Genomic DNA, 25041 nt, shown 5'->3' with positions numbered 1-25041 from the left:
ACTTTACTCTTATGGATAGCCTATGCCTTTTCTCCAACACTCCCTCTGAAAGCGCAGATACTTCCAGAAAACATGGATGGTTTGTAATTCTAATATATTGGTGTGAATTGCTTTTCCTCAGAGAGCTGTGATGTAGGAGACAGCAGTTGTACCAGTCAGGGTAGCTGTGTAACAGAAACCCCCAGATCCAGTGGCTTAAAACAGCAAAGGTTTGTTTCCCTCTCACTCTAGGTGTTCATCATGGGTCAGCTGGGGCCTCTGCCGTGAGTCATCCTCACTCCCAGACTGAGGCAGAGGGTGAGTGAAAACATGGGAAATTGTGTAATGGCCCTAAAAGCTTCTTCTCAGAAGTGACACCCATCTTGTGAGATGGAGCCCATTGTATCCCACTGGGCTCACGATGGGTGTGAAGCCTGCTTAAGATTCTCTCCATGTGGGGCGCCTGGGTGGCTCAGTAGTTTAAAGCCTTTGCCTTCGGCTCAGGTCATGATCTCAGGGTCCTGGGATCGAGCCCCACATCAGGCTCTCTGCTCAGCAGGGAGCTTGCTTCTTCCGCTCTCTCTGCCTGCCTCTCTGCCTACTTGTGATCTCTGTCTGTCAAATAAATAAATAAAAATCTTAAAAAAAAAAAAAAAAGATTCTCTCCATGTCCCTCTGCCCCTCCCCACCAAAAGAAGTGACACCTATCACTCCAACTCACATTTCATTGACCAGGGCCAATCACATGATGACACCCAGCCCTAAGGGAGGAGGAACTCTAATCCAAACAGGCCCAGGAGAATTGGGCAGATTTGTTAACCAGTTGTTCTAACAACTGATTTATTAAATAATAATAATTTATTTTATTTATTTATTAAATAATCCATCCTTTCTCTCTTTTCATTGTCCACTTACCACATACTAAATGTTTATTGATCCTCAGGCCTCTTTTTGAATCATCTTTCTGCTCCACTGATTCCCCCTTTGATGCCTGGGCATAGTTACTGTTCTAATGTCCATAGCTTTGTAATGCTACTGAATATCAAAGAAGATAAGTACTTCAGAGTTCTCCTTTGACACTTTTTTCCTGGTTATTGTCATCCTTTAATTTCTAGACTGAATTGAGAATCACTTGAAATCCTCTTAGCCCCTGTGTGACTTTGATTAGACAGGGATTGCATTGGAGACAAACTGACACCTCTTCACAATATGGAAGTTACTACTAATAAAGTCTAAGTATCTCAGTAAGGTCTTGTGATGTTTTCCAAGTATATTCAGTAACTTCCTACTCATTTGTCCTCCAAATATTTAGTTTCATAGTCATTGTAAATGACACCCTTGCTGTATTGTTTTCTAATAGTTATTCTAGCCCAGCAGAAGGGCTCTTGATCTTGACCTTCTTTGTAACTGTTTCATCAAGGAAGTTCACTACTGAACTTCCTTAATAAAACCGTTCTATAGTTTGTAATCTGTTTACTTCCAAATTATGATTAATTTTCCACTTTCCTCATTAAAAACAACAACCCAATCTTATAACTTCTCATTTCTGCAGCAAGAGGGAAACTGGCTGTGTGAACTGATGCAATTTTCATTTCCACTATTTTCTATGATCTCATGACCACTTCTCTCCAGCCTGGCAAGCAGCTAGGGTACTCTGTGCCCACTGGCTTTGGGAAGGGGTGACACAGCAGAATGCACAGGAAAGGGAAGTCATGTTCTTGGAATTTTTTTAAAGACTTTATTTATTTGGGAGAGAAAGAGGGAGAGTGAGTTTGTGAGTGGGGGGAGGAGCAGAGGGAGAGGCACAAGCTGACTTCACGCTGAGCCCCAAGCCTGACACAGGGTTCCAGCCCACGACCCTAAGCTCACGACTTGAGCCCAATCCAAGAGTCAGACCCTGAACTAACTGAGCCACCCAGGTGCCCCACGTTCTATGAATTTTTAGTTTTGGAGGTCTTTACCAGATTTAAAAGAATAGAGGAGGAGGTGACAGCCTTCATACCAGGTTCCTCAATGTGGCCTCTGACCTCTGCTGGCCCTTGAGCTGTTTAATTGTGGCCCATGATGAAGTAAGTACAGATATGGAGAGGAATCATTTAGAAACTTTTATAGCAATTTGCTGTCACCACAGTATCCAAATATTTGCATGATCAGCAGACTGGCCTCACTGTACAGTGTATGGACCAAAATATTGCTCTGGGACAACTGGAAGTGAAATGGAAGCTGCTTCATCACAGCTTGTTTGATCTTCAGATTCACTTCTTTAATTGATGTGCTTTAGTGGAGTGCTTCTTTAGAGTAACCAGAAGGCTCCACATTGAGAGAAAGGAGGAGAGTTAGAAGGAAGCCAGTGGGTCTAGAACATCACCCCCACCCCCAGAAGCCCAGCCATAAATGCAGGGAGGGGGCTGGGAGAGAAGAGCTACCAGCCGGAGAACAACAAATACCCTTGACCAACTGGGAAACTGCAATCAGAGGGGGCCCATGCCCTTTTCTAAGTAGAGCCTGGAAGCAGCAAGATTCTATCATTTCTTTGAGAAATGAAAGGGCTCTGGGCAGAGCTGGACGGCTGGGTTGGAGATGGCCCACACAGTTCCCACGCACCCCGGTATGCAGCAGGGAGCAGGGGAATAATTTGCTGTGTGTCCAGAAGGAGCCCAGAGGCAGCGAAGAACCACTAGGGTCACCTGATGTCCTCATGGACCCAAAGGAGGTGCAGAAGGAGCTGAGCAACAGAGACCTAGGAAAATGTGCAGCTGAGAACACAGGACACCACACCTACACGGATGGACCAACACCTAACGTCTAGACCAAAGTCTATCTCAGCAAACACTAGTGTAGGAACACAAGGGCCAGCTGCTTCCTCTCCCTGGAGGCCTTGGTACCACTGGACAGCCCCCCTCCTGCAACTGAGATGGCAAACTGGGCAGTGAGGGGACATTCCCGTCCTAAGTAAGTACGTTTCAGTCTCCTGGTGGCATGGTGACTTGTGGTTGGAATTCAGTGGAATTATTTAAAAAGCAGAAAAAATTGAACGCCTTCCCTATTGCAAACTTCAATCAATGAACTGAGATTCAAGCCCACTTTTGCTTTGTTTAACCAGACTGACAGGTGTTAGTGGATACCTTCCCTTGCTTCTGATTTTAAAGGTAATGCATCTGGTATTATACTGTATGGCATCTGCTATTGATTCCTCATGTTTTTTTTTTTTTTTAAGATTTTATTTATTTATTTGACAGAGAGAGATCACAAGTAGGCAGAGAGGCAGGCTCCCCGCTGAGCAGAGAGCCCAATGCAGGACTCGATCCCAGGACCCTGAGATCATGACCTGAGCCGAAGGCAGAGGCTTTAACCCACTGAGCCACCCAGGTGCCCCGATTCCTCATGTTTTTAAAGATGTCTTCTCTGAGTGTCTACTCCTGAGTCCTGAGTTCATCTGAAAGCAGTATTCGTGGACTCCGTGTGGCCACTCTGATGTCCTCTCCAATCTTGCTACAAACATGAATCTCCTCTTGGCACCCATATCCCATTACTGGAAGCAACGCTCTCCTCATTTGCCTGCTCCATTTTCTTTCGTGTTCTCGAATCTTTTCATGTGCCTCTTTTCATCTTTACCCAAAAGAGTCTGTTTTTATCCAGTGTCAGGAGTTTTGTGGGCTTGATCAAAGGCTGGGATTTTCTGTTCTGATCTTGTAGCCTCAGAGAAGGAAAGCTATACTTTCTGTGGGTTATTTAGCAGAAGTAGAGGATGAGCTGAGAGTGAAGAGAAGGACCGGAACCCCAGCTAGGGTGGGGGACAGGAGGCTGGCTTCTTTCCCCTGCCACAAAGGGCTCTCCAAGATCTCACCAGCCTGCCTCTTCTCTCAGGACCCTCCTGTCACAACGTACTGGGCAGAACCGAGTCAACCCGCTCTCAGGGGACATCTGCTTTGTCGCCGCTCACCTGGCTGTCTGCGCCGCCCCATCTGCCCAGGATGCCCATCTGGTGATCCCTGACTTGACAGGTGCTTCCCTGAGTTTTCATTTTCTAATTATCTAAGCCATACATGTATGTTTTGTGTGCTTTTCTGTATATGTATATTATTTGACAGTGAAAAGAGCTGAAAAACAATCTGCATATGGCTTAATATATGCACTTTTTTTCCCTGAAAGAATACAATGGCAAACTCATAATGGAGGGCATTTAATTTTTTTTTACTTGATACAGTTATGTTTTTAAATAAATTACTGTTTTTCGAAGCCTGGGAAATGACCAGGTAGCAGGGAAACCCCAGGTTGACCCCAGATGACCAGAGATGCTCTCCCAGGTCTGGCTTTGTCCAGACAGATTTCAACATGCAGCTGTCTCCTTCCTGGACCACAGACAACCACACCTTTGACCTGCTGCCCTCTACCCCTCATTGCAGACCTTCAATTACTCACTGTGTTTTGAACTTCAGGACCTAATCTTTGCCAGGTCTCATTCTACAGGGCTTTCTAAGGATCTCAAAGAGCAACAGGACAGTCTTTAAAAACAAAACCAATTCGTTCTAATCTGATTTCCCTTAAAAAAGAAAAAGGAGTCTTTTCCAGGGTAGAGATTTGAAAAGGAAGAAGCCATTCTGGGGACTGTCAAAACATATATTTCTTGAGCAGTTTTGGTTATACAAGTCAGTGAGTGAAGCAGTGCTTGGGTCTCCTGACTCAGCAAGGTCAGCCGAAGTGTGAGCAAAGGCTGAGCAACTGGGTCTAATAACAGAGAATGCGTGGGTGACTGGAGTCCAAGCAGCAGGAAGATGACACTGGGGATGACACCAGATTATCTGGATGCAGGGTGGTGGGAAGAAGGCAGAATTCAGGCCCTGCGGGATTTGGGGGGAAAGAAGGAAACAGGGGTATAGCAAAGCCCCTGAGGTATGAATCCATGCATAAAAAGCAAAAAATAAAATGAGTTACACCCTATCTCTCCTTCTCCGTTCTAAGCAAAGATCACTCCAACATCCTGGCTGGAATCTGGAAGTCTGATCTTTGGAGAAAGTTGTGAAATCAGGCTTTTTGACTGAGAAGCTGGGCAATACCAGCCGAGGTGGGAGGAGCCAACTGAGAGCAGGGGGCTAAGCAGAAATCGAGACTCCCAGCCTTTGTTGCCAGCTTGGTTCCCAGGCACTGGTGGCCAGCCCTGTCTGGGAAAGACCAGCCTCAGGGAAAGATCTAAAGTGACTGACCATGAGTACTCCCTTGTGAATGGCCCAGGCAGACTATTGTGTAGAGGCTCCATCCCATGGTCAACAAGGCATGGAGCTGTGCTGGGTTTTGTGTCCTCACACTTTTGCATGAGCTGACAGCCATGGATCACCAGGAAGGTCAAGACTGAAGCAAAGAAATAGAAAAAGCAACCTAGAGAAAAACCGGTATGCAGGGAGATGGAAAGTTCACAAACCAACCATAAAAATCCTCCATGAGATTCATCCATTCATATACTCTTTCACTCAGTGAAGACTACTGGTGTCCCATGTGCCAAGCATGGTTCTAATGTGCTGGGAACACCAGTGAACAAAGCAGAGAGGTCTGCCCTTCTAAGTGGGGGTGGGGTGAGGGAGTGAAAGGGAACAATGAAGAACACGCAGAGTAAGTAAGTAAAATTAGCGAGTTAGAATGTGACCTTTACCATGGGAAAGAAGAGTTGAGTGGGAGAAAGGAGGCCAGGCCTGGGGGTGCTCTAGGCATGGATGGGACGAGTGTGGGGGCAGGTTGCAGCATTACTCATGGAGGCCACGGCCTTACCGAGAAGATGCAATCTGAGCAAAATTTTGAAGGATTGTGGGATTCTGGGCAGAAGGAACAGTCAGCGCCAAGGTGCTAAGGTGGGAGTGGGTCTGGAGAAGTCAAGGAACACTGAGGAGGCCAATGTGACTGGAGTCGGTGAAGAGAGGTAGAAGAGCCAATGACAGGGGCCGGGGGAGGAGAGCACATTGGGGCACATCCGTCCCTGCAGGGACCCGGGCTTTCCCTGTGAGTCAGATACAGACTCACTGCGGTGTGTTGAGAGGAATGACATGATGTGATGTATTTTTAAAGGACCATTCTGACTGTTATGCTGATAAATGAGTATTTATGTCTTTTAAAAATATATTTTTTGAAGATTTTATTTATTTGACAGGGAGAGAGAGCACAAACAGAGGGAGCAGGAGAGGGAAAAGCAGGCTCCCCACTGAGCAGTGAGCCCAATTCAGGACTTGATCCCAGGACCCTGGGATCATGACGTGAGCTGAAGTCAGAGGGTTAACTGACTGAGCCACCGAGACGTCCCTGTTTCTTTCCTTTTTTTTTTTTTTTTAAATAAGCTCTACACCTAATGTAGGGCTTGAACTCAAGACCCAAGGTCAAGAGTCACATGCACTACCAACTGAGCGAAACAAGTGCCCTGATTAAGTGAATATTTACATTGATAATATATTGAGATAAGAAAAGATGTTAGGCCACAAAATAAAACTTTATTGCCATAAAAAGAACACTTAGAACATTAAAGAGACTCTTTGGACAATGAAACCACAATAGCAAAAAACCAAAAAGCATGACAGAAGCATTGGAAGACAGAGGCAAGTAAGCCTTCCATAAAGGAGATATAAAACACAAAATATGGGAGGGGTGCCTGGGTGGCTCAGTGGGTTAAGCCTCTGCCTTCGGCTCAGGTCATGATCCCAGGGTCCTGGGATTGAGCCCCACATTGGGCTCTCTGCTCAGCGGGGAGCCTGCTTCCCCCTCTCTCTCTGCCTGCTGCTCTGCCTACTTGTGATCTCTGTCAAATAAATAAATAAAATCTTAAAAAAAAAAAAAACAACACAAAATATGGGAAAAAGACAAAAATACAAAAAACCGGAGAGAAAAGGTAGGGCCAACCCCTAAAGAAACAATTCCAGAAACAGAAAACAGAGACTTTAGAGTGAAGGAAATTATCAAAGAAATTCATTTCAGAAAATTCCCTAACACTAAAAGATACGAGTTACCAGAGCACCTATGCTGAAGAAAAATGGGCCAACAACATGTGTCCCTGTGAAATGTCAGAACACTGAATGCAACTCTTTAAGCATCCGGAAAAAAAAAAACAAAAAACAGTAGCCAACAAAGAACCTGAAATCTGAGTGGCACCAGACCTCTCCACAGAAGTCACATGGGATGGCTGAGGGCTCCGCGGTCACATCCTCATCTCTGGAGGACAATAACCAGGTAAAGAAAGGGCAACGGGCTCCAGAGGGAGTTCCCGATGACAAGGACAGAACACCAGGGGTACATATAGAAATGGCAGAGTCTGAATTAGTGACAGTACATAGAAGATCACATAAACAAATGAAACAAGATTGTCAGCTCCAGGGAAAGCTAAAAGTTGAGCCAGAAGGGAGATGTAAGTCATAATGTATGTCCTGGCTAAGCTGAAAATAGGGTTTATATGTTCCCAGTCACATCACAGTGTTGAATATGGATTCATCCAAAATGACACAGTTACAAGGAGAAAATGGAGGGCTTGCAAGTATGTGAGGAGGATAGGAGACAGTGAGGGAACGGAGCAAAATCTCCACTTTCTACCAGATAAAGTCAACTGGTTAGGCCTAGTACTGAAAATTTGTGAAGTGGTAATGTATCACGTAGAGAGCTCAAAGTCAATACAAGGAGATTCAGCTGGAAGAACCAAAGGTGGGTAAGGTGGGTGGTTTGTCCCTTGGGGAATGAGGGAGCAGGAATTGCTAAGAATAAATGATTTTCATAATAAGTCTGGTTTAACTGCTTATGAAAAATAAAGTTTAAAAAGAAAACTACCATAGTTTCTCATTCTTTAGCTGGTCACAACCTAGTCCCATGTAACCTAGGCAACCTTTATCTCCCAACTCTCCCAATGCCCTGCCTGAACACAGCACCCATTACCAGTGTATGTGTTATGTGGGTGTGGGGAGGGGGGACAAGTTCATCCAAGTTCCCTCCCATCTGCCCTTGGTCCAGATCAAGTCCTGTCTCCACCAGACCCGTTCGGAGCCTGCTGAGCCTCCTTTGCTCTCCAATCCACTTGGCAAAGCAGCAATGGTCTAAATTATTAGTGGACGAATATTACTTATTACATTGGCTAGCTAGTTCAGATATGGAGCTCTCCTCCCTAAGTAAGTTGTAAACTTCTGAAGGAAGTGCAAGATTCCTTTTTGATATCTGGCAAATGTCCATAGTAGGTGCCCAAAAAACATTTCATGAATAAACTCAAAAGTAGAATTCAAGGTGAATTGACAGATCTAAAACAAAGTCTGGAGATAAAATGAAGGTTAGATTAAAGCTGTGGCTGTTAATGGTTAAGGCATCGAGAGGACCTAACTGTATCAAGATACAGTGGCCTTCAAAGCTCTGTGGTCTACTTTTTCAGTTAATGTTTAAGTTGAGTTGTTTTAATAAAGAGATATCTTGCCCCCAAAGTACTCTCAAGTTCCAAGTTTTGGTAACCCAGGCCTTGGAAAATAAATAGTAAATGTACTCTACCCTGCCAGCAGCCCTGGGAGAGCAATACAGGGGAAGACAACCTTGAGTCAATGTTCAGAATGAGCAGGAGTCCTTGATCTTGGGCCCATTCATTCCATGCTCTTTTGGTCCCACTGTGGTTTCACTTCCATTAAATGGAGAAGATACCTGGAATTTGCTGACATCATTCATTCCATGCTCTTTTGGCCCCACTGTGGTTTCAATTCCATTAAATGGAGAAGATACCTGGCATTTGCTGACGTCCCCGAGAAGGGGAAACCTGGTGCTCTTGGCAAATACCCTGGCAATATGCTCTGAAGTCTTCAAATGTTCAGATCCTGGCTAAAGGGACAGGAGCCTGCAGCTATATCCAGAGATCTGTCTCAGTTCCAGCCCCTGGTAGTGACAACTCTTGCCTGGTGCCTGTCATCTCCACTCCGCCAGGCCACAAACCCTCCTAGCTGTGTCGGTGATTCAGCTGTAGGGGCATACTGGTCCTGAGGGTGGTGGTCTCAGAGCAAATTCTATGGATATTAATCCCAGAGAAAACCCTCCTGAAGGACCAATGCCTTAGCCAAAACTGGAGCACGTTCTAGTTGGCTCTTCTCCTGTTAGTAAGAGGAATGAAAGCATGGAGGTATTGGGAGACCCACAGAGCTAGGGAGGAAAGACAGCACCTCCAGTGTTCAGGGGAAACTCCTGAGTCGCAAAGCCTGCCTCTCACATATGCAGGAAAATATATCCTCCCTCTCACTGCATCTTAAATTACACAGCTCCCTTCCCCTGGCCTTCAGAGCACTTGAATGTGCTCCCGCTCCTGCCACCGACCTTCCCCACCTGTGGAACTTGTTTCGGTTTCTCACTGCTCACACGAAGCATCTTCACAAAGCCTCCCTGTGTTGTGTCTGTGCCATTTCTGTGAAGCTTCCTCAGGACACTGGGTGTTACTGGCTGGAGAATCATGGTGGATCAAGGAGGGGGAGCTCTAAATTTTGGTCCCCCCCACTCAGCCATTGGTGCTGCCAGAGGAGGGCCAGGTCCAAAGGGAAGAAACGGATTAAGAGGCACAGGGAGCCTCAAATAGTGCTCCTCAGGCACCGACACACTACAGGTCTTGTCGAAACGCAGGCTTGGATTTAACAGAGCTGGGGCAGGCCCAAGATTCTGCATTTTTAACAAACTCCTGGTTGCAGGCCATGCTTTGAGTGGCAAGAGCCAAGACTGAGGAGGGAAAAGTGGAGAAAGAGGTGAGAACAGGGCCCACGGAAGGTGAGCGGGGGAAGAACAAGCTCCAGACAAGGTGGTCTGCTAGAGCAACCGCTACACCACCTTGGGTCTCCAAGGACCTCCCCGCAGGGCCTTCTGGGGCAGGGGCCTCTGTGGCCCACATGATGGCTACAATGGGGTGCTCTGGTACTCTCCCTTCCCCTTGCATTCCACAGGACTGGAGCACACAGTGTGCCTGCCAGCTGCATGCTAATGGAGGGCCAGAGGCTGGAGACTGTCTCATTCCCTCCATTCTGTCAGGGCTGGGGACAACTGCCATGCTAGCTCGGGCCCCTAACTCCAGGGGCGGTTCCACCGTGGAACAGCAGATTCTACAGGCTGGGCCCAGGGATAGCAGATGGGCTCTTTCCCCTCCTGAGTTTCGCCTGAGAAACTACTCCCCGAAGCCAAAGGAGTGACCGCCTTCACTTCCTCCAACAGCAGCTTCCATTAACCCCGCTTACCGTGCGAAAGGCTGTGTGTGCAGCGCCCTCCCCCATGGTTTTATTTAGTCCTTACATTTACCCTCACAGGTAGGAACTGGCTTATCCCCACTGTATAAGGGAAGTGAAGCTCCAGACTAATTTGCCCAAAGCCTCACAGCTGATAAGACTCAACCCTCCCCACCCTGGCACTAAACCCTAACCGAACTCGTGAGGCCAGGAGCCCAGGGGATTATGTCTAAGAGAGAAGCCTCGAGATAGTTTAGATGACACAAGACAACCAAGGCAAGTTAATTTGGTTTATGACCCTTTGAAGTTCCCTCCACCAGCTTCCACTGAACCAGTAACAGAAGGCTCTTCGGTGCCAGCTGGCAGGGACACCCCAGGACCCCGAAGGCGGGAACGTGCAGGTGGCTGTGAACTGGGCTCAACGGCTGAGCAGAGTTATTAGGTGGAGAGTGGACTCAACAGGTAGCACCAAATCAATCTGAGGAGCTGGCCTGCCAGGCAGCTGACAGGAGGGTCATCTAGGACCATCTGAATCAAATGGCACCAGCCCAACTATCCACACCTCGAAGGAACATAGCATCCTGGGATGGAAATGTACTTTCAACTTTGGTTCTTCGTTTAAGAAACTGAAGTGCCCACAAACACTGTGCTAGACTTTGTGGGACTCTGAGACACTCTTGCCCTTAATGAAAACAACTAGCGGGTTGGGCACACAAGTAAGCAGTGGTGAGGACTGTGGTGACCTGGAGAATTCTGATCAAAGCTGCTTTACTACCTTCTTTCAGTTGGTTGTAGCCTCTCAGGAAGGAAGAAAAATCTAGCGATTTTTCAAGAAAATCCTCAAATCAAAACATGAACCTATTTTGAAAAACAAAATGCAGGCCAACATGTGTCCACTAGTTCACAACCTCTGCTCCTCACTGACCATGCTCAGTTTTTCCTGTTATGTCCTTAGCACCTCACAAAACCTGGCAGGAAGGAACATGCACACTGACCAGGTGAAGCTTATCCAGGGGGAACGAGTCTGAATCTCCATCACAGAAGAACAGCTGATGCAACCAGGAAATGACGAGAGGTCCGAGAGTTGTTGCACAAATAAGAAAATCTTTATGGGCGCCTGAATGGCTCAGTCGTTAAGCATCTGCCTTCTGCTCAGGTCATGACCCCAGCGTCCTGGAATCGATCCTGGGATGGAGGCCCACACTGGGCTCCCTACTCGGCAGGAAGTCTGCTTCTCTCTCCCCCACTCCCCCAGCTTGTGTCCTCTCTTTCTCTGTGTCTCGCTCTGTCAAATAAATAAATAAGATCTTAAAAAAAGAAAAGAAAAGAAAATCTTTATAAAGCTAGAGCATATGGTTCAGCCAACATTGTGGGGGACAGGGGTAGGGAGGAGGCTGCTTTTAGGTAAAATATACATTTGACAACTGACTTGGGTCCCCACTACTGTCTATGGCTCTGTCCACCTATACCCCTTCTTCACTTTCCTGGCCCTTAAAGGCATTTGGGCTTTCATACTTGGTAAGGGGAATTCAGGCTTTGCCTTGAGTCCCAAATGTCCAACCTATTACCTAAGAATACTATCCAACTTGGTGTTCTTTTCTAAGGATTAAAATGAAACAGTAAGGAATAAAAGTGCTTGGCACATTTGGCAAAGGTTCAAGAAACATTCACCATTGTTTAGATTTAGATGTTTTCTAAAAAGGACCAAGATACACACTTACTGTCAATGCAAAGTTACAGGGAGTCTGTAAACAATACTTGAGAGGTACCTGGGTGACTGAGTTGGTTAAACATCTGATTCCTGACTTTGGCTCAGGTTGTCGTCTTGAGGAGTCATGGGATTGAGCCCCCTGCTCAAGCTCCGCAAGTCTGCTTCCCCTCTCCCCCATCCTTGCTCATTCTCTTTCAAATAAATGAAATCTTAAAAAAAAAAAAAAAGGACCTAATTATTTGGTTTGGCCAAAACCTTCTGGTCTGACCTTTGCTTTACAAACAGTTCCCATGATGGGAGCCTGGGTGGCTCAGCTGGTTAAGCCACTGCCTTTGGCTCAGGTCATGATCATGGAGTCCCAGGATCAACAAGACCCAGGATCGAGTTGGGCATCAGGCTCCCCGCTCAGCAGGGAGTCTGCTTCTCCCTCTGACCCTCCCCTCTCTTGTGCTTTCTCACTCTCTCAAATAAATAAATAAAATCAATCTTTAAAAACAAAACAAAACAGTTCCCAGTATAAAGTTTTATCGATCTCTTTACAACTCCAGTGTGAAGGCCCAGGAGCTTCAATTAGAGTACTGGCCTCGCCACACTCCTCTCCCATTACCAAATGCACCTAACTTCAGAGGTTGCTTCACATCACACCCCTCTGTCCCTCATTCCCTGAGTGCTGGTTTTTTCCCCATATGCACTCACTCTGTGGGTAGTATCATCAAGCTTTTAGATATTGTCCCAACAATGATTCCCTAATTTCTATCCTTGGCCTAAATTATCTCCTGAACTCCAGATCCACGGTTTGCAATTGCCTACTAAACAGTTTCATGTGGATGTAGAGTACGCATCTATAATTTACCACATCCAAAAGTGAACTCACCTCCCCCAATAAACTTTTTCTACCCACAGCCCTCCAAATCTCAGCTGATGGCCCTTCCAGGCTTCTAGCTGCCCATGTCCATAAGCTGAAAGTAAGAGATGACTGAAAAGCAGTCTGACCCACAAGGCCCATTCTCTAAAAAAGAAGGTGGTCCTGGGTACTGGGATCAAAGATATCATATAATCATTAACATGTTTTCTGAAATATGCTTGAAATTAACTCACTATAAGTCTAGGTTTAGATTTTGACATTTTAATTTCTTTTGAATATGTCACTTTGTGCAAGCTAGGAACCAGAATCAAACCACGGCAGTCTAGTCCATCTAGGGATCCAGGCTGAGTCTTGCAATCTTCAGCAGAATGACATCATAATGCAAGATGCTAACAACAAGTTTATAATCTCTAAATAACAACCACTTATCTACATTTTTTTCCTTAGGAAACAGCCAAAATCCAGTCCTTAAAGGCATGATATACAGAACATCTTGATCTACAAAGAACAGAATAACCCATATTTTATGCTGGCCGGCTTACTGGTGGCTGACCAAGGACTGGTGAACAGAGGGGTGTTTACCTTCTAGGAACTTGCTCTGAGACTTAAAAAAGTCCTGGCTGCTGTTAATAAGAAAGCAAGTATAAAATATTACAGATGCACCTACACTGACATTTGATTTGCCAAGGTCTTCCACTAGAACACAAAGTGAGAGATGAGTGTAGGGGTAAGCTACTTAGATGTTTTCAAAATAAATTACTAGTAACATGAAATTTGACATATTAAATTCTTCCATTTGCTACCAGAACTGACAATGAGGACTATTTAAAAGAAATGCTGAACTCTAACAAGGGTGGCAGCAGTAACATTCTGCACTACACAAGAACCTCCTACTTTCCCACATCATTAACATTGCCACTCTTCCAAGATACATATTCGTGTGGAAAAACTTAACAGCTTTTGCCAGAGCCAGGAGATGAAAAGTAGAGCATGTCCTAATTAGTTAATTTGTCATTGTAAGCTCAGTTGACATCTTGAGGATGGACCTGTAAAATCTGGCCATTCTTTTGTTTAACATCTGCAAACTGCAGAATGCCTTAGCCCTTTGCCAGTTTCCGCTCAGTATCTTAAAGCTGGTCTCAGTCCCATCTGTGACTCTTCTCCTCAGGGTTGAGGGTGGGTTAGCTAGTCATCAAAATCTGGAATGTCATCGTAGGAGTAACCCCGGTAGCCTTTGGATGCATAGTAGGCGATGCGCAGGTGGTAAAATCCTGGCAGGAACACCAGGATGCCAATGATCAGGACGGGAACGGCCCGGTCTGCCCCCTAGTGGCAGAAGGAGACAAACACATTAGTACCATACAAACAATCACTTTTAAAATAAAACAAAGCCATAGGTTCAACCCATACATCAGTATTTTATACTCTTCAGAGCATTTCCTTTGGGTAGTATGCTACCAAAGGAACAGGTTTATATCTCTTTTCCTCCTTATTATAAAATGCAGAAAAACTACAAAGCACTAAAAATTATAAATAAATTGTCCATCTGCATCCACAGATATTTCCTTTACTTCTGTTCTCCATTCTAGTTTCTAGTTGTGAACACACTACACCCTGTGCCTTGTTTTAGTCTCTTAATATAACAAGCAATTGCCAAAGTCTTATGAGAAGTTCTGCACTGCGGGTGGGAGACAGGCAAAATGGGTGAAGATAGTCAGAAGGTACAAATTTCCATTCACAAAATAAGTTCTGGAGATGCAGTGTACAGCATGGTGATTATAGCTAAAAACACTGTATTGTGTACTATTAGCAAGTTGCTGAGAGTAGATCTTGAAAGTTCTCATCACAAGGAAAAAAACTATGTGTGGTGATGAATGCTAACTAGACTTATTGTGACCATTTCCCAATATATACTATATTGAATCATGTTGTACACCTGAAACTAACACATTATGTCAACTAATGGTGTCTACCATTCCACTGTAATGGATGCACCACAATTTTACTTAACCATGCCCCACCGACTGTTGGATACTTTAGTTGTCTCTCACTTTTTGTAACTGTACAGGATAACACAATAAACTTCTTTTTCTTAGCCTTTCAGATTCTTTAGTGTATATTCCCATAATCACAATTCACAGGTCAAAGAGGAAGAAATGGTGTTTAGAGTAGGGCTTCAACTATTTGGGGAGTTCCAGGAGGGCAGGGACTTTTGTTCATCCCTAGATCACCACCTGCACCCAATATATAAATAAATATATTAAATGAATGAATTCACTCTTATAAAATTGCTCTGCCTTATTTTTAGGTATAGTTTTAAATGTTTATACAGTTAAGCTTATTCTCCTTTTCTTCTGTGATTTTTTTCCCATTAATTTTTTTTCTTTTTATTAACATGTATGTGTTACTTGCTTCAGGGGTACAGGTCTGTGAATCATCAGGCTTACACATTTCACAGCATTCACCATAGCACATACCCTCCCCAATGTCCATAACCCAGTCACACTATCCCTTCCCCCAACCCCCCAGCAACCCTCAGTTTGATTCCTGAGATTAAGAGTCTCTTATGGTTTGTCTCCCTCCCTGGTCCCTTTTTGTTTCATTTTGTTCCCCTCCCTACCCCCCCACAACCCCCCCCACTCTACCTTTCAAATTCCTTGTATCAGAAAGATCACATGGTAATTGTCTTTCTCTGATTGACTTATTTCACTTAGCATAATAACCTCTAGTTCCATCCACGTTGTTGCAAATGGCAGGATTTCATGATTTTTAAAAAATAAACTATTTATTTTTTAAATTAACATATAATGTATTATTAGCCCCAGGGGGATTTTGCGGGTTTTGATGGCTGCATAGTATTCCACTGTATATCTATACCACATCTTCTTTACCCATTTATCTGTTGATGGACATCTAGGTTCTTTCCATAGTTTGGCTGTTGTGGACGTTGCTGCTATAAACATTTGGGTGCATGTGCCCTTCAGATCACTACATTTGTATCTTTAGGGCAAATACCCAGTAGTGTGATTGCTGAGTCATAGGGTAGCTCTATTTTCAACTTTTTGAGGAAGCTCCATACTGTTTTCCAGAGTGGCTGCACCAGCTTGCATTCCCACCAACAGTGTAGGAGGGTTCCCCTTTCTCTGCATCCTCGCCAACAACTGTCATTTCCTGATTTGTTAATTTTAGCTGTGGTATCTAACTGTGGTTCTGATTTGTATTTCCTTGATGCCGAGTGATGTTGAGCACTTTTTCATGTCTCTGTCGGCCATTTGGATGTATTCTTTGCAGAAATGTCTGTTCATGCTTCTGCCCATTTCTTGACTGGAGTATCTGTTCTTCGGGTGTTGAGTTTGATAGTTCTTTATAGATTTTGGATACTAGCCCTTTATCTGATAAGTCATTTTTCCCATTAATTTTAAGTCTTCCCTCAACTAAGGATTTAAACCCAGTCTAAAAATCTTTTTTTAAAAAAAAATTATTTATTTGTCAGAGAGAGCAGGCACTTGCGCACAACCAGGTGGAGTGACAGGCAGAGGGAGAAGCAGGCTTCCTGGTGAGCAAGGAGCCCATTGTGGGACTCAATTCCAGGATCCTGGGATCATGACCTGAGCCGAAGGCAGATACTTAACTGAGCCACCCAACCGTCCCTAAAAATCTCCTTTTAACACGGCTAGTTACGCAATGTATATTGGTCGATTATCTACTCCATATAATTTTGATTGTGTTGTTCAAATAGAAATAGGAGTATTTACCTCATATAAGACAGTAAAAACTAAGTGAGGTAATATGTGTAAAGCAAGCAGCCTCAGCTGACACACAATGACTCAATAAATCCCAGCTTAAAACCAAGGAAAGAAAAAAACAAAACAAAACAAGGAAAGAGAACTTGAAGGGGCTCTCTCAGCCTAAAGATGGGACTACGTGAACATCAGAAACAATAGCAGTCTACAACTCTCACAACTGACATACTTGGTGCTATTTCTGTTATCTTATTTTACATTTTCTACTTTCCTTCTTCTTTTTTTCTTTTGCAAGATATTGACTGTACATCCTTAGTGGGGTTAAAGAACTGCAAAGGAAATTTATAGTGCATTTAGCCTTCCTATACTTAGCATTAACACTCACGCTGGTTTTTTTTTTTTTTAAAGATGTTATTTATTTTTATTTGTCAGAAAGACAGAGACAGAGAGTGAGCACAAGGAGCAGCAGGCAAAGGGAGCTGAGCCAGGAGCCCGACATGGGACTCAATCCCAGGACCCTGGGATCATAACCTGAGTCAAAGGCAGCTGCTTAACTGACTGAGCCATGCAGGCATCCCTGTTATCTTTTTTTTTTTCAAGATTTATTTATTTGAGAGAGAGAGAGAGAGAGAGAGAGAGAAAGAGAGCGCACACGTGTGCACACACATGAGCCAGTTGGGGGTGGGGTGGAGCACAGAGGGACAAGTAGACTCCACACTGAGCATGGAGCCCAACATGGGGCTCAATCTCACAACTCTGAGATCATGACCTAAGCTGAAACCAAGAGTCAGAGGCTTAATGGACTGAGCCACCCAGGTGCTCCCCGTAATATTATTTTATTTTATTTATTTTTTTTTAAAGATTTTATTTATTTATTTGACAGACAGAGATCACAAGCAGGCAGAGAGGCAGGCAGAGAGAAAGGAGGAAGCAGGCTCCCTGAGAGAGCAGAGAGCCCGATGCGGGGCTTGATCCCAGGACCCTGAGATCATGACCTGAGCCGAAGGCAGCGGCTTAACCCACTGAGCCACCCAGGCGCCCCCTTTTTTTTTTTTTTAAAGATTTTATTTATTTATTTGACAGAGAGATCACAAGCAGGCAGAGAGGCAGGCAGAGAGAGAGGAGGAAGCAGGCTCCCCGCTGAGCAGAGAGCCCAATGCGGGGCTCGATCCCAGGACTCTGAGATCATGACCTGAGCCGAAGGCAGCGGCTTAACCCACTGAGCCACCCAGGCGCCCCCCGCAATATTATTTTAAAGCTATTATACGTATAACATAGAATAAGGCAAATAAGTAATGACATCACTACCATAGGGTAGATATACCCATACAATATCAAAGAAATTAAGCTCTAATTAAATTAACTCTAATCATAAATTTGCACTGAAAACTGTTTTCTAAAAGATACCTGTTTCTTGGGGTGCCTGGGTGGCTCAGTGGGTTAAAGCCTCTGCTTTCGGCTCAGGTCATGATCTCAGAGTCCTGGGATCGAGCCCCACATCGGGCTCTCTGCTCAGCAGGGAGCCTGCTTCCCCTCCCCTCTCTCTGCCTGCCTCTTTGCCTACTTGTGATCTCTGTCAAATAAATAAATAAAATCTTAAAAAAAAAAAAGATACCTATTTCTTGATTCCATTGCTGAAAAGGTCTAGAAACAAACAAAACCGAAGCATGAGCACCACTAATGCCCAGTCTGTGATCTCTCTAAATCTACTTCCTATACAGAAACCAAGGCTCTTCCGAGAAATGGTTGTTTACAAGTTAGGAGACAGGAAATATATAGCTGGGCCTGGGATAACTTGCTGTGCCAGAAAGCAAGAAAGCTATCAAAGGCTACGTAGGCCATGTTTAAAAGAAAGAAGTAACATGAAGGAATCCTACTGACCAAACATGGAACAATTTAGATACTAAAAAGAATATGGGGGACACTTGTGCGGCTCAGTTGGCTAAGCATCCGACTCTTGATCTCAGGGTTTTGAGTTCAAGCCCCGCACTGGGTTCCACACTGGGTGTGGAGTCTACTCAAAAAAAAAAAAAAAAAAAAAAAAAAAAAGAATATGGACTGTGATTGATTGAAACACAAATATGTAAAAGAAAAAATAGGAGTTTATACTGATACCATTCTCTGACTACCTTTTGCGGTTTTGAGGTTGCTAGGTTATTTTTATAAAAGTTGTGAAGCAGAAAAACATTTTTCCTACCTTCACTATACGCATTATATTTTGGGGTAAACAGATGGTAGATTTGAGAAAGACCTTTACAGCAGAATTTCAGCTAATGAACGCAGAAAATGACAGAACTGCATTCACTAGTATAAATGGTAATGGGGAAATTTATAATAAATGAATTAGGCTGAAGGCACTTAAACCCAGCACTCTACCTTAGTATCAACTAAAAGCAGGATAACCATTACGTGCCTCCTAATGTAATACTACAATTTGGTTCTCAAATTGTGGTTGATGGATCACCAGCATTACCTGGGAACTTGTTAGAAATGCAGATTCTCACAACCCACCTACAGAACTGGAATCTCTGAGAATGGAACTAAGGAATCTGTGTGTTAACAAGTCTGCCCAATGATTCTGATGAACATTAAAGTTTCAGAACCAACCTGCCATAGCAAATAAACAGGACTTCCCATGAAATATACTTTCTAAAACAAAACTAACCTGAATCTAAGCAAGCCTCTAAATCTAACAAAAATATGAAGATCAGAGATATTAATACAGCACCTGTAAACTTATATAAAAACTGTTACAGATGCATACTGAAGATGCACACTTGAGAATACCAGCAAAATAGAGGCGCCTGAGTGACTCAGTCGGTTAAGCATCAGTCTCTTGATTTCATCAGCTCAGGGCTGTAAGATTGGGCTCCACGCTGGCTGTGGAGCCGGCTTAGGATTCTCATTCTTTCTCTCTCCCTCTCCCTCTGCCCTCCACCCCACCACCGCTCCTATGCGCCCTCTCTCTCTCAAAATAAAAAAGAATACCAGCAAAATATAAATCTGGTATTTGGTTTCCTACATAGGAAAAAAAAGTTGGGGGAATACATGAAGCAAAATGTTTATAACTGTTGATGAATGGGAGACACACAGGGGTTTAATACATTATTTCATTTACTTCTGTTTTTGAAGTATCTGTAATAAAAAGTGAAAAAAAAACTCCAAACCAATCTTATTAGTGATTCTCTTAATTAACATCTTTATCCTTACTTATAAAGCAGTCTTTTATAAACCATACAAGGTAAAATGATATTTGCTGCATGTGGATCTCACCTCCACTCTCAATATTTGTGATTAACAGAGTCCTCTGGGGCTGATACTGCATACTGCAACGAAAGTTAACTGAATGGGGCACCTAGGTGGCTCAGTGGGTTAAAGCCTCTGCTTTCATTTCAGGTCATGATCCCAGGGTCCTGGGATCGGGCCCCACATCAGGCTCTCTGCTCGGCAGGGAGCCTGCTTCCACCTCTCTCTCTACCTGCCTGCCTCTCTGCCTACTTGTGATCTCTGTCAAATAAATAAATAAAATCTTAAAAAAAAAAGAAAGAAAGAAAGAAAGAAAGTTAACTGAAGGCACAGTCCCGAAGTTAGATGTTCAAACAAAGATTGCACCAAGTAAGCATCTGGTGACCACATAATTTTAAGTAGATAAGGACCAATGGCAAATCAGATTCACTTCTTAAAAACCATATGCAGCCATTTTATTGCTACAATGCTACTATTCTCAATTTCTATAATGTCCACAGTTTTTCAGATGTTGGCTGTGTTCCCTCTGCAGGACAGTATGACCATGACTTGTGATCATTATTAGTTCAGATCAACTTGGGCACTATTAGCACATGTATATAGCCCAAGAAAAAGAACCACCAAACACCCCTTTAGGTAATAAAGATAACATTCTGAAGCTCAACAAGAACACCAACCAAACCCAGTGTAGTAAGGATCAGACTCAAGAGTCACAAGTCCTGGCATGGTCAGTGGCCCCAGATCTATACAAGCCTCACTGCTTCTCCCCACACCTGGAACGTCTGTGGCACTGCAAAATTATAACAAATTCTACTCTGGGTACAGCCTTTATCAATCAGAAATCCTCAATGCTAGGCTCACCTTTGCTGTTCCAAACTGTGACAGTGGGAAGACTGCTTGACATCTCAGAAGGAAAATGTCCCCCCCCACACGCACACCTCATAGAAACTGGGACAAGCATGTTGTTGCTCAAAAAAAGAAACATATGTTTTGTTACCAGAGAAGAAATTTTTAAGAAAACTCTCTTCTTCTTTCTGCTGGAAACTCCTGTACTAGATATGAATATAAAATAGAGCCCAGACTCACACTTTAAGGATTTCATGCACATTCCCACAAACACTTCAGCTTACCCCTTTGCTGATATAGCCAGCCAGCAGGAGGGAGCCTATGATTATGAGAAAGGCCCCAATCAAAAACAGCACTGTCGCAAGCGCGATGGCCTTATATGGGATCTTAGGAGGACTCTTCTTAAACTGGAAGAAAAACAAACAGAAGACATAGCATTATGAAATACCAGGACTGAAACACTTTAAAGCAAGGAGGATAATAAGAACCAATGTGGTTGGTTTGTGTGTCTTGAAGGAAGTCCCAAACAGGAGGTGAAGATCTAATTACTGCTTTAATAGCCACTCGGAGGAGTCCCAGCAGAATGTTACTCTTTCTACTTCTAATTTTATTCCATATACCATTCACCATAAGAAAATATTTTCTTACAAAAACAGAAGATACTTTATGGTCATTCATTGATTAGATATTAGATACTTATTAAGTGCCTGGCACATGGAAGGCTGTACTAATCTCTAGGGATTCAAGAGGAACATCGTGATCTAGAGAAGTAAAGAAAACAAGTGACTTCTGGCATTCAAAGTTAAGTGAGCATACAGTCAAAGGTTTTAGAAACCTTTTTCTAAAGCATTAGTTGCCCACCCCAGGGATCAAGTAACCTGACTTGTTAATAAGTTCCATTCAAAGTTAAGATTCAGACACAAGCTTTCTGAGATTTGCCTCATTTCTGTATCTGACCTAATGGGCTGGAAGGTTCTCAGATGTGCTTTCAAAAAACAAAACTTCTCTCCTTCAAGTATGGGTCCGAAGAGTGCAGAGAGTCATTGATTTGTTTATATTTAAAGGGATGGGTTCCTGCCTCTTCCTCCTTGGCCCTGGTTCCACCTAAACTATTCCAAGGGAAAGTGGGCAGAAGGAGATATGCTACACCATTAAGTATTTTATAAATAACGAATTAGGGTAGGATACAAACTTAACAAATATTAAATATTCTGTTTTACTTACTGTTTGCCAAAAGAATACCTTTAATAAATTGGATCTCATGACATCAGGAAAGAAGGAAGATTCCCACAATCTGTTGGCTTTAGCAGTTAGTTTCTCCCTTAAAAGATGAACTGGCTTTGACTAAAGTGTAAACGAACCAATGACACAGTCCTTAAAAGAGATTCTACTTAACAAAACACAATCTGAGTATTTTCCAGAAAAACTAAATAAAATTTGTAACTACTGGGCTTGGGCGTTACAACTAAAAATTCTTAGAAATGAACAATGTTTATATTGGTTTGAAACTGCTCTACCAAGCCCCCTCCTTCTGCAAACTATGGCTGAAAGGGTCTCAGAGGTAAGTGTCCTTCTTGCTGCTTCTTCTAATCCCCAGAGACAGCAAAACCTCCACGTAGAAGGTCTTCCTGCTAACTCAACAGAAACGGAGCCAGCCAGTCTCATTAATTCCCTTCCGCATTTACCTGAAGGTCAATGTAGCCATCGTCTGTGCTGGAGAGCCTTGAGTATTTCACTTTACTACTGGGGATTCCAGTAGCCAGGTTGGTACGAGACGGCATCATAACACACTGACACAGCTACAGTCTGAAGACAAAGAAAACTGTCATTATATGCCACTGACCACAGTGTGTTACATATATTAGAATTTGGGCTGAGATGTCATACTAAGCAGCTGGCAATTCACGCCCCACTGCACTTAAAATCTGATATTCCTTTGACAAAGTGAAAACATTCTCCTTATGTACCTTCTCTGGCTTGTCCTGGTAGAATGAAAGTCAAGACACTGACCAAGAAACAGACCTCATGTTTATCTTCTCACCAATATTCCTGTGCCTCCTAATTTTTCCAAACCCTCCACACAGAGCAGGTGGAAGAGTGGTGACTTAAATCCAAGTCTGACACCAAAGTCCACATTTTCAGTCATTCCGCTATAGTACTGCCTGGCCCCTGTCCCTGCTTCAGGAAAAAGCAAGAGGAGCATAAGCTCAAATGATTCTTACTTGCCAGGGAGGGAGAATGGGTGGGATATGGAATACACTCACATTAAGCATTTTGTTGATTCCCCCTAATGGGTATCATTTTAGGGGGTATCATTCTTTTATTTATATTTTTAAATTTAATTTTATTTACTTTTTAAAAGATTGTATTTATTTATTTGTCAGAGGGAGAGGGCACAAGCAGGGGAAGCAGCAGGCAGAGGAAGAAGCAGGCTCCCCACTGAGCAAGGAGCCCCATGTGGGATTTGATCCTAAGATCCTGAGATCACCACCAAAGCCCAGCAGAAGGCCGACACTTAACGGACTGAGGCACCCAGGCGTCCGGTATCATTCTTTCAATGCAAAAAAATCTGCAGAGCCTCCAGTAAATTTGGCTATCAGCACTATCACTACTGGTAATCAGCACTGTACCAGTGCCAATTTGTCTGCCTCTCTGCCCCACACCAAGCACTGAAAGTAGTGATTTCATTTTCCAGATTACTTCTATAGCCTCCTAAAAAAGATTAAAAGTAAAAACAAAACTTGTTTTTTGTGCAAAATATTCAAAATCAACTTCAGCAATGAAATCATGGCTATTTTGTCACTAGTTTAAGAGGTAGTAGATAAGATAAAAAAACAATGACATTTAAGTCGGAAAACATTTGTAATTAGATACAACAGACAAATCTATTTTGACTGTGAAGCTATTTCTAAAGGTGACATGGATCTGTAAAGAGAAAAAGGGCACCATTAAAAAAAACAATCCAGAAACCATAAAGACTTTGCCTTCCTCTGGTATGACACTTTATAAACAACCATCATTATAATAATGTTGGTTAATAATTACCCACACTTAGATACCAGGTACTAGTCAAAGTGCTTTCTATAATGAGCTGTTTTAAGTGGCCAAGAGTCAACCTAAAATACTATGTATAATAAAAATGCTAAAATAACTAGCAATATGATGGAATTGGTGCTAAATGTGAATGTCCCTTTTTAGCAATTATATAACAGTGAAGAAATCAAGTACTGGATCCAGTATGCTAATTTATATGCTTTTCTGAAGTTAGCTCAAACTGCATCGAATACTAGGTTTTTAAGTGTTGCGATCCCGATTACATGATAACCTAAATTAATTCTACAAAATTTAAAGGCCAGACTACCGGTATGTGGGGGTTTGAGGGCATTTAATCACTTCTGATTTGTATCGTCTTTTTAAAAAAAAGTTTACGGACTCTGCTTTACCTATTCACACACCCGCATCAAAATAAAAAAGCGAAGGGTGTGAGGGAGAGGGGCGACGAATGCTTACTGGTAGCAAAGAGTAAGAATTCTGCAAGAGGAAGGAAAAACGTAAACCGAGGTTTTCAGAGTACCATTCAAGTTCCCCAAAGAATTTTTTTTTTTTTTTTTTAAACCGGTTCCACCGCAACTCTTAAACTCCCTGAGCACGCCGGGGCTGCAAGGCTTTAAAAGCATCAGTAAAACACTTAGCGCAATGCCTAGCATTATGCGCCTCCACACACACTATCTTCCTGCCCCTCTCCAGACCTAGCCAGGAAGACAAATAAAAACCGACGCGAAGGGGCGCCTGGGTGGCTCAGCGGGTTAAGCCGCTGCCTTCGGCTCGGGTCATGATCTCAGGGTCCTGGGATCGAGCCCCGCATCGGGCTCTCTGCTCAGCGGAGAACCTGCTTCCTCCTCTCTCTCTGCCTGCCTCTCTGCCTGCCTCTCTGCCTGCTTGTGATCTCTCTCTGTCAAATAAATGAATAAAAATCTTAAAAAAAAAAAAAAAAAACCGACGCGAATTTAGACGGAAACAAACAAAACCGGTTTCTGGGAAGAGGCCAGCGGTGGCCCAGGTTGGTGAACGCTCCACACGCAGGACTCGAAGCTAGATTTCGGCAGGGAGCGCAGTCTCGGCCCCGCCGGGCGCCTGAGGGGGGCGCTTCTGTTCCCGCCCCGCCGAACACACGCCTTACCGGAGCGCCGCGCCAGGCCGCCCGCGTGCCGACAGCTCGCTCACGGTTGGCAGCAGAAGCGCCTGAGGCCTCATGGCCTGCCTCACCTAACTGCCACCCCTCAGCCCCCGCCTTGACGCCGGAAGTGGCCCGCCGAACGGCGGCGTACCGGAAGTGGCGTCACCGGGAGCGACGTCTCTCAGTCCCTTTTCCGGAACTTGTTTTCGCCTTGCGCTAGTGGTAGCTAGTGGTAGCTAGTGGTTGCGTACTGCGGACAGTATCGGCGGACGGTATCGCTG

The 25041-nt window shown here is 43.9% G+C and overlaps 1 protein-coding gene across 3 annotated transcripts; it reads right to left on the bottom strand.

Annotated features, from left to right (window-relative positions):
* Positions 1-12993: 12993 nt before the first annotated feature.
* Positions 12994-24918, bottom strand: TMEM230 (transmembrane protein 230). 3 transcript variants are annotated; one of them, XM_047745702.1, is made up of 5 exons: positions 24764-24918; positions 22269-22389; positions 21808-21904; positions 20868-20990; positions 12994-14074 (listed from the first exon to the last, which is right to left on the bottom strand). In XM_047745702.1, the coding sequence occupies exons 2-5, from the start codon at positions 22286-22288 to the stop codon at positions 13934-13936; spliced, it is 381 nt and encodes a 126-aa protein (XP_047601658.1). In that variant the 5' UTR covers positions 22289-22389; positions 24764-24918; the 3' UTR covers positions 12994-13933. The 3 variants fall into 3 exon arrangements, with proteins under 3 accessions (XP_047601658.1, XP_047601660.1, XP_047601659.1); XM_047745704.1 differs by having other exon boundaries at positions 21826-21904; XM_047745703.1 differs by lacking the exon at positions 21808-21904.
* Between the last annotated feature and the right edge of the window lie 123 nt (positions 24919-25041).

The sequence above is a fragment of the Lutra lutra genome, chromosome 9 (genome assembly GCF_902655055.1).
Source record: "Lutra lutra chromosome 9, mLutLut1.2, whole genome shotgun sequence".
NCBI classification, from domain to species: domain Eukaryota; kingdom Metazoa; phylum Chordata; class Mammalia; order Carnivora; family Mustelidae; genus Lutra; species Lutra lutra.
Note: the sequence above shows the minus strand (reverse complement) of the source record. Positions and strands in the feature narration are given on the sequence as shown.